Genomic DNA, 10564 nt, shown 5'->3' with positions numbered 1-10564 from the left:
CCTCTCCCCTCTCCCTCTCCCCTCTTGCTCACTCGCTCGCACGCCCTCTCTTTATTCCTTTACTAGAATACCATGTGCGCGCCAAAGCGCGCGCTTACTTTTGTATTCATTTTCATTATTTACCCAATTTTCGAATAAGAGAAGATTTTAATTTTTTGTACATCATTTTAGGTTTTAGTGAAGTTTGATATTATGAAAAAAACTAATCAGTTGGTAATTAATGAATCAGTTTACAACATAAAAATCAACAAACAATTATTTTTATTGATACATTATAATAATTTTTACTTTATATTTTTATAAAAATTAGAATTATTAATAACATTCTCAACTTATTTCAGAAATTTTTAAATACATTTTGGAAATATTAACCCAGATAATCATTCCGAACACTAACACAAACCGATAAAAATTAAATAATTGCAATAAAGGCATTTCAGAAATAAGTAAACTTTTATTATACAAATTTATTTTGCCCTATTAAACAAAATTAAAGTTAAAGCTGTATGTAATTTAATATTGTAAACAAAATTTTTCAGCTGATAATTAATGCCTCAGTAGCATTAAAAGCATTATACAATTTTTTTACCAATTAAAAAAATTATGTAACTGTAATAGGGGTATTTTAAATATAAAGAAGCTTTAATTATACAAATCATGTATAACATTCAATTATACAACCTGAAAGAGAATAACTTATTTATGATAATGAATCAAGATAAATTAAAATTAAATCTTTATGTTATTTAATATTGTAAAACAATTATTAATCACCTAATAAGTAACTAATCAGTTTATAGTATAAAAAGCATTTAAGAATTATTTTCAGTGAATCATTTCAATCATTTTTATTTTATATTTGAAAAAATTTTATTTATTTATAACATTTTAAACTATTTCAGGAAAAATAAAAATATATTCGCACATAATTTCGAACATTTTAAACATTCACAAACTTTTATTATACAAATTATTACTAATATTAAATTACATAAATTTAAAGCAAATAATAAATTTATCTTACTTAATTACAAGAAATTACAATGCAATCTTCATGTAATTTGATATAGTTAAAAAATCAGGTAATAATTAATTAATGTATTCATAACGTGAAAAGCATTAAACTATAAATTTCATTTGGACATTGAAATCATTTTGATTGTACTTTTTTTTTAATTTTCAGTTTTATTTATAAAAATTGGCTTATAAGTGAGGTTTTATATTAATTTCAGACAAAATAAAAAAACATTAACATATAAATCTAAAAATTGAATGCAGATACCTATTTAACAACATCAGAATCATTTGAAAACTTATCCAATATTCAGTTACATAACCTTCGAATAAATAATTAACTTATGTCACCTAATTTCAAAAAAATAAATTTCATTCTTTATGTAATTAAATATTTTGAAAAAATTACTCAGCTAATAATTAATTTATTATTTCAAAATTTGAGAAGAATTTAATTATACCTTTCACTGAAGCATGCAAATAATTTTTTATTAATATCTTTTTTTAAATTTGAACCTTCATTGTTTAAAATTTGATTTAATAATTACATTTAAAATTAATTTCTAAGAAATTGATATTATTTACTTATAATTTCAAAAATTGAATTCAGATACTCATTTCATTTCACAAGCATCAGAAAATTCTATAATTGTGATGGAGGTATCATAAACAAAAACTAAACTTTTATTTTAAAGTAATACCTAATATTGAATTACATAATCTGAAAGCAAATAATAATTTCATGTGAACTTCTTTAAAAAATTCTTAAATTAAATATTTATGTAATTCGATATTGTTCTCAAAATTAATTAGTTAAAAATTAATTAAATGGTTTAAAAGATAAAAAGCCTCAAGCAATTATTTTCATTAAAAAAGTAATATTGTTTTTAGTTTTATATGTTTCTTAAAATTTTAATTTCTGAATATCTTAATTTCTTTTAAATTAATTTTAGAAAATTTAAGTTTTAAAAGAATTATTCAATAAATATTAAATAAGTTCAAAACAAAAAACCATTATTTTCATTGAAACATTTAAATAATTTTCACTTTTTATATTTTTTTAAATTCAAACATGTCTTCGTTTAATTTTTAATTAATTATAAGCTTTTTACTCATTCTATAGAAAATGTAAACTTTAGCAGAATCTATTAATAATTAATTAGTGAATGAAGAATATCAAAATAATTTATTAATTATTTTCATTAAAAAGTGTATATACATATAATTTTAAAAATGGAATTCAGATACTCATTTTTCAACATCGCAAACATTAGAAAAAATGATTGTAATGGAGATTTTTTAAACGAAACACAGATTTTAATGTAGAAATAATAGACAACATTTATTTACATAACTTATTTCAAATAATGAATTGATTTGACTTAATTAAAAACAATTTATATTCAATTTTTCGAAAAAAGCAGTCAATGGTTAGTTAATCAGTCCATAATCTGAAAAGTAGTAATAAATTATTTTCATTAAAACATCAAAATAATTTTTACCTTATATTTTGATGAAAATTTGAAGCATTAATAATCTTTAAAAATAATTCCATAGCATAACATCAAAGCAAGTGATGAATTTACAACATTCCACTTTTATTTTTATTTCATTAATTATTGTAAAGAAGTTAATCAACTAATAATAATTGCGCAATGAATAACAAAAAAGCATTAAATAAATTATTTTCATTGAATCATTCAAATAATTTTTATTTTACATAGGTTTTTTCCTTAATTTTTACTTTCCTTTCTGTTAATTGAGTTTAGTAATGAACTTATAACTAATTAATCAGTTAACAAGATAAAAAAAGCATAGAAGAATTATTTTCATTAAAAAATACAAATGATTCTTATTTTATATTTTACTTGAAACTCAAAATTTCATTTATTTCATGGTGCCACCTCAGTGTTATATTATAACACTTTTTAATTAAAAATAATAATTTTCAAAAATAAATTATCTCCATTTATTTTTGAATTTGCGCCAAGAATTTTTATTCACAACCTAATTTTGATACCTGTGCTTTTATTCAAGTTGTGTTTGCAAGGTCACAATTTTAAGCTAAAATTGAAAAAGGTTGTAAATGATTCCCTAAAGTTTCAAAAACAATATTTTACAGAGACTTCGTTAATTTTGAAAGATTTTTGAAAAGTTAAAAAAAATCCGAACCACTTCAAAAGATATTCAAATAATTCGAATAACATTTAGAACCTCGAATTTTAAAGTTTAAAAAAAATTTTATTTTTTTATTTTTTAAATCATTAACGTATTAATCACGTTTTCGTTGCGAATAATCGTCGAGACGCTGATGTAAGCAAGAAAGATAAACCCAACCTTAAAATTGTTTTTTCTAGATACAGGTGATAAGGATATGTAATAATGAGTATAAAAAGAGTTGCTCAGTTCTAGTCAAAAATTGAAAGAAATTAGAACGTGTCTTGGCACTCATTTATTCAGAAGCTTCTTTAATTTTTGGTGAGAAATTTACTTTTTAAACAATTAACATTATTTATAAAGTTAGTTCAGCCAAATTAGACCAAACAAGTCAAATTACTGTTACTTAAAAATTCCAGCAATTTTTTTTCGCAAAACATTCTGAGAGGTCTTCCATTAAAGTCCAGAAGCTATCGAGAAAATAAAAGAAGAGACACATTTTTTATTAAAAAAACATTAAAAATTATTTTAAATGTTTATGTGGATTGTTTATAAAATAAAATATGCTTTTAAATTTGCCCTCATCAAACTTTCTATGACCGATATTAATATTAAATTTTAATTTGTTAATTAAGCTTATGTCATTCTTATAAAAAAATGCAATTCTTGTTAAAGGTTATTATTATTATATAATAATTCACATTCAGTGAGTTTTTGTTTGGTAAATTAGGTAAGGGATGTTGCTTCATTAAGAAAAAGTGTTTTTTCTGATTTTCAAAAATTATTGAAATATTTTACAACAACTTATTGCAATTGATCTTTATTAAAATTAAACATTAATAAAGATGTGAAAATTTTTCATTTTAATACAATTAAGGTTCTGTAGAAAAATTTGCAGAATTACTTTTTCTACAAACAATGTTATGTTCCTTTTTTTACGAAAAAACAATAGTTTGCTTAGAAAATAGGAAAAAGAATTCATTGTTGTTATTTTCCGTTCTTACAACTGTGACAGTTTTCGAGAAAAAAGTCCTAATTACAGATAAGATCATAATATTTTTTATATACAATATTAAATAACATGGCGTTATTGATAACATAAGTTTTTAATATTAAGTACGGGTTACTTTTATCCTTTTTTATGTTTTTCGGACAACTGTAGATAAGAAAGAATGCATATTGTGCATAAAAGTCTGTTCATAAAAACTGCAATTTTCTCTTTAAAATCCAATAAATATTTTTCCTAAAAAAAAAATTATTCTCACGCAGAATTCACTCACAAAAAGTGTAACTCAAAAAAATATTATTCTTTCAAAATAAAATATCCACTTTCATTCTAACCTACAACAATCTTAAAGATATAAATCCATAATCCTTGAGATGCTGCCTTGCTCTCTCATTTATATTCTCATTTGAAATATTATTATATCCTCTGAATATTATATTCTATGCATATTTACGTTATCTCTAATCCGAGAAGAAATATTTATGTATTAATTAATTAATTATAATATTTAAGTTACAAATATTTGCAATTTTATGTCAAGAATTTAATACACTTGTTTTTAATTAATTCGTATCATGTTGATCAGAAAAATTCTTATTTAAAAAGAGAAGAATGAAATAAAACGTATGTTTTAATAATATTAATTTATATCCTCATCTAGCGATTTCAAAAAATAAAAAAATTGTTATTTCCAGATAACAAAATGATGAAACTAGCTCTGATTTTCGTGCTTTGTACTGGAGCTTTGGCTCAAGTTCCTTCTCTGGGCAAGTGTCCAAATTTGGAAGTCGTAGAGAATTTTGACGTTGAGAAAGTTGGTATTAATTTATATTAATTAAGCATTATAATATAACCAATTATTTTTTTAAATCCTATCATTTTCAATATTTTTAGTATATGGGAAAATGGTACGAAGCTGGACGATACTTTGTTTTTACTGAATTAGGAGGAAAATGTACTACTGCCGAATACTCTCTGAACGAAGATGGAACAGTAAATGTTTTGAACAGACAAGTCAATTTTCTGTAAGTTAAATAAAATACCTACTTTATTTTTCTAAAAAACAGATTTTTAATTGAGTCAAAAAATCAAATTATTTTTAAAATAATGTATTTTGTGTAAATAAATATTTTTAAAGCTTCTATGTCAAAATCATAAAATTGTTAATGGTTTAGAATAATTAAATTTAAAAGTTAAAATTTTATTAATTCTCCAATTTAAATTGTAGAACAAATTTTACGAAAAAAAGGGACAAAAAAATTTGTTTATTAATTTTAACACTTAGATATATTTGTAAACAACTTTACTCACAACTTGATCATACAAAGGTGACAAATAATTTATTTATTGTATCATTTTAGCGTAATCCGCAAATTTAATAAACAAATAGACCAGTTTTCATAAGTTTTTCGGAAAAAAATTGTTTTGATTTTATCTCTACCAAAATAGTCTTACAAACTGTTTTAGACGCCGAAAAACAGTTAGAATTTAAGATTGAGCTTTCTCATAAATAATTTTATATGACAAATGGGAAATTCGTATATTTTTATTGTGAACAAAATTCCTTTTATTCTTGTACTTATTATACTGAAAAATATTTTTAACATGCTTATCGAATTTATTCTGTTAAAAAATATCGTTAAAACTTACTAATAATATTTTTCATACGTAATTTAAATAAAAAATCGACACATTTGGTCATTTTTTCCAGGAAAAATTCTTTCCTGGAAAAAATAAATTGAAGTAATTATCACACTTACTAAACTACAAAATATTATTACACGTTACCTTCAACATCGTTGTAAATAATGTAAGTAAAAAAAAGAAAATATTTATTTTTTGCAGAAAAAAATCATTTATCTTATATCTTTCCATATAGCTTCTAAAATTTGTATATATATTACTGTGGTAAAATAACTTATTTAAATGTTTTTAAAAATTGTTTAAACTCTTAATACCTTAACATTTGTAATTATGGAATTTTAAATTGCGTGTGTATTCACATTTAGTAATGTCATAAACCATGTTTATTAATTATCAAGTAATTAATTCTTTAATGTTGCCTGAGCTTTATTATTTATTAAATAAATATTAGAAATAGTTGACATTATTTTTTTAACTTGCAGTACTGGAAAACCTAGCAGTATTGAAGGAACTGCTGAATTGGTCGGTGAATCTGGCGAAGGAAAACTGTCCGTAACGTTCCCTTCACTACCAGGGGGCATCAAAGGATCGCTATGGATTCTTGACACGGACTATTCGAGTTATGCTGTTGTCTTCTCCTGTCAAGATTTTGGAATTTTCAGGTAAGAAGCATTTTGCAATGTTTTTTCTTTCTTTATTTTTCGCTTTATTTCTTTCTTTCTGATCCCTATTTCCCCTCTTCCCAACTTCGCTCCTTCTCTACTTCCTCCTTTTAATTTTTTCCACCTCCTCACTTTCCTAAATTCCTGCTTCCAATACATCCCTGCATTCCTACATCCCTAGTTCTCCCCTTCCCCACTTTTTCACCCCCCTACTTCCCTTCTTCCTTAGTTCTTTACTTCTTCACTTCTTCATTTGTATACTTCTCTACTTCTAAACATCGTTACTTCTTTACTTCTTTATTTCTGTGATTGTTCACTTCCTTACTTCTTCACTTCTTTACTACCTTTCTACTCCACTTCCCTTATCCTTATCTCCTTACTTCCTCACTAGCTCACTTCCTTACTTCCTTATTTCTTTATTTCTTCACTGTCTTTACCCCTTACTTCTTTCCTTTCTCACTCCTTTACTTCCTACATTCTTACTTTTACACTTTCTAACTTTCTTAATCCTTACCTCCTCACTTCCTCTCTTCCTTGTTTTTCCCCTCCTTACTTCCTTACTACTTTACTTCTTTATTTATTTACTTCTTTACTGCCTTATTTCACTACGTCCTTCATCCTTACTCCCTTACTTCTTTACTACCTTACTTCCTTATTTCATTACTTCCTTACTTTCTTACCTTCACACTTCATACTTCTCTCTTTCTTCACTTTCTTATTTCGTAACTTCTTTACTACCTTATTACTCCACTTACTTTACCCTTAACTCCTTACTATCTCACTATCTCACTTTCTTACTTCTTTATTCCTTCACTGTCTTTATCCCTTAGTTCTTTCCTTTCTCACTTTCTTACTTCCTCACTTTCATACTTTCTTACTTCCTATTTCCCTAATTTCTTACTTCCTATTTCCCTAATTTCTTACTTCCTTAATTGCTCACTTCATTACTTCTTTATTTCTTTTTTCCTTGATCCCTTACTTCCTTCCTTAATACCTTGTTTACTCACTTCCCAACTTCTACCCTTCCGTACTTTCTTACCTTCTTCCTTCTTTACTGTTTTACTTCCTCACATCGATACTTCCATACTTCCTTATATCCTTACTTCCTCACGTTCTTACTTGCTTACTTTCTGACTTTATGATTTCCTTATTTTCTTACTCCTACTTCCTTATTTCCTGAATTCCTTACTTCCTCACTTCCTCTACTTTTTTCTCCTTCACTTCTTGACTTCTTCTACTTATTTCCGTACTTCCATACTTCCTTACTTTTCACTTTCTTGATTCTTCACTTCCTTGCTTCTTTACTCCCTTTCATTTTATTTCCTTGCTCCTTAAGTCCGTACTTACTTACTTCGTCTCTTCCTTAATTCCTCACTTCCTCCCGTTCTCACTTCAAACTTCCTCACTTGCTTAATTTCTCACTTCCTCACTTCCTCACGTCCTCTCTTCCTTACTTCTTAAATTCTTTACTTCTTCACGTCTTTTCATGCTTACTACTTACGACCATACTCCTGACTTCCCTCATTCCTTACTTCCTTAATTCTTTACTTTCTTATTTTATTCTTATTTACTTATTTACTTCTTTACATCTTAACATCTTTACTTCTTTCCATCTTAAATTCTCAACTTCTTCATATCTCTACTTCCTTACTTCTTTACTTCTTTACTTTTTTCTTTCTTTTTTTCTTTATATATTTATATATTTATGTTTTTCTCTTTTCAAAATATGAATAAATGAGGAGTTCACTGACTGAAATAGTATTTGGACATTTCACTGATTAATCAGAGCTTCCACTGTATTGCCTAGTGTAAAAAATGTGTCATGAGAGTTGAAATTGGCCCTGCGGCGGCGCTGTTGAACAACTATTGAACAACTAAAAATGGCTCGGATGTTCAGAACTTACAAAGATAAATAACGCATACAGAAAATAAAATTGCTTAAAAAATGTCTTAAATTCCTGAAAATATTTTTAACTGACTTTGATTTCTTGAAAAAATGTACAATTCTACAAATCTTTTAATATTTAAAGAGATTTTAAATTTCTTCAATTCCTTTTTTATCTTCCTCTTAAAGTTCATTGAAAAAAAATTTATTTAAAACTTTTACAAGAATGTAGCGAAAATTATGATTATTTTTTTAATTTTGTCAAACCTTCTAAACCTTCTAATTTCTAAAATTTATTTAGATTCTTCCTGCATTTTTATTTATTCTGCAAAATTAAATAAATTGACTAAAAATATTTCATATTGTTCTTTGACAATTTCTGAAATCTTTCTAAATAATCTACAAACTTATTTTTAAAAATAAGACATTCTTTTAATTTTTCTTAGGAACCTGAAAAATTTGTCATTTTCGTGAAACTTTACAAAATTCTGAAGAAATATATAATGAAATAAATAATTATTTTTGAATTGTTTCAAAACTTCTGAATATCTCTTAAACTTACTCAAATTTGTTGTAAAATTATTTAACATGTAAAAATTGCAAAACTTGGATTTCAAATCTTTTAAACACTTTTGAAAAATTTTAGCAAATAATTCAAAATTTTTTGTAAACTTCTTTCAATTTCCTCTTCAAATTCTTTACAAAACAATGATTTAAAAATTTTCCATGAATCTTAAGAATTTGTATTCATTATTTTGACGCCCTAAAAACATTAAGTTTACCTAAGAAATTTTTAAATCCTGAAAAATTAAAAAAACGTCTACTTTTTAAAAATAACATCTAAACCACTTTTCCTCAAATCTTTCATAATTATTGAAAACCTTCTAACTTTTTTATTCTGAATTTGCGGGTTCTCTGAGTTTACTTACTCAATGCTCTCAGGCCTCGAATTCTATGCTTTTAGATCATAGAGTCCCAGACTTTAAAGCACCTAAAAATTGTAGCTCTAAGATCACGCGCTTCCGTGAATTAAACTCTTGAAATTTCTCTCCGTGTACTTCAATCTGATTTCATTATGACTGCTAAATTGACATGGTGCAGTGCTGTCAACTTTCGAAAGAGGTTTTTTTCACTGAATGAAAAAGTAACTTTTCATTTACTTATTTCCAACTATTTTCATCTGGGAAATTTCACTGACTATCAGTGAAATATCATTGATACAGATTTAGAGAGTACTTTTTTTTCATTTTGTCTTTCTTTCTTTATTTTTCTCTTTCTCGCTCGCTCTCTCTTTCTTTATATCTTTATTATTTCGTTGTATATTTATTTATATTTTTTATTTTTTAGCACAAAACAAGCATGGATTTTGACCAGGAAACGCATTCCTAGCAAAGAAGTTCTTCTGAAGGCATACGCGATATTTGACGCAAATGGTTTTGACAGAACTTACTTAATTCGTACTAATCAAAACAACTGCGATTAGAGTAATAAAAAATGATCTTTAAATGACTGTTAATTTGAGCTAAATAGTTAAACTAATCAATTTGTATCATTTTCCTGCTTACTTCGCAACCCTTTTTGAATTAACGAAATTTTGGTTGGGTCAACCAAAAAATGGAAAATTAACCAAATATTGAAAAATAACAAGAAATTGTTGAATTTATAACTAAAGAAGATAAATTTGTAAACAAAACCAAAATATTTAAATTTTAAGATAAAAAATTAGGTTTTAATAACGAAAACGAATTTTCAAGGAAATAATTGAATTTCCGAATAGATACTTTAATTTTTAAACAAATATACGAATTTGCAATTAAGTTAAAAACGAAGAGTTGAATTTTTAACTAGCATGGTGAGTCTTTATATGCTGGTTGAAACCCTTTTTGAATTAACTAAATTTTGGTTGGGTCAACCAAAAAATGGAAAATTAACCAAATATTGAAAAATAACAAGAAATTGTTGAATTTATAACTAAAGAAGATAAATTTGTAAACAAAACCAAAATATTTAAATTTTAAGATAAAAAATTAGGTTTTAATAACGAAAACGAATTTTCAAGGAAATAATTGAATTTCCGAATAGATACTTTAATTTTTAAACAAATATACGAATTTGCAATTAAGTTAAAAACGAAGAGTTGAATTTTTAACTAGCATGGTGAGTCTTTATATGCTGGTTGAAATATTAACCTGTAAG

The 10564-nt window shown here is 25.2% G+C and overlaps 1 protein-coding gene across 1 annotated transcript; it reads left to right on the top strand.

Annotated features, from left to right (window-relative positions):
• The first annotated feature begins 3457 nt into the window (after window positions 1–3457).
• On the top strand, window positions 3458–9974 carry LOC117178961 (apolipoprotein D-like). Its single transcript, XM_033370553.1, has 5 exons — window positions 3458–3492; window positions 4873–4991; window positions 5072–5202; window positions 6304–6483; window positions 9716–9974. Exons 2-5 carry the CDS (start codon window positions 4881–4883, stop codon window positions 9849–9851), a joined length of 558 nt encoding a protein of 185 aa, XP_033226444.1. The 5' UTR covers window positions 3458–3492; window positions 4873–4880; the 3' UTR covers window positions 9852–9974.
• Window positions 9975–10564: the final 590 nt, after the last annotated feature.

Source organism: Belonocnema kinseyi, chromosome 8 (assembly GCF_010883055.1).
Source record: "Belonocnema kinseyi isolate 2016_QV_RU_SX_M_011 chromosome 8, B_treatae_v1, whole genome shotgun sequence".
NCBI lineage: Eukaryota > Metazoa > Arthropoda > Insecta > Hymenoptera > Cynipidae > Belonocnema > Belonocnema kinseyi.
This window is presented reverse-complemented; position numbering and strand designations above follow the sequence as displayed.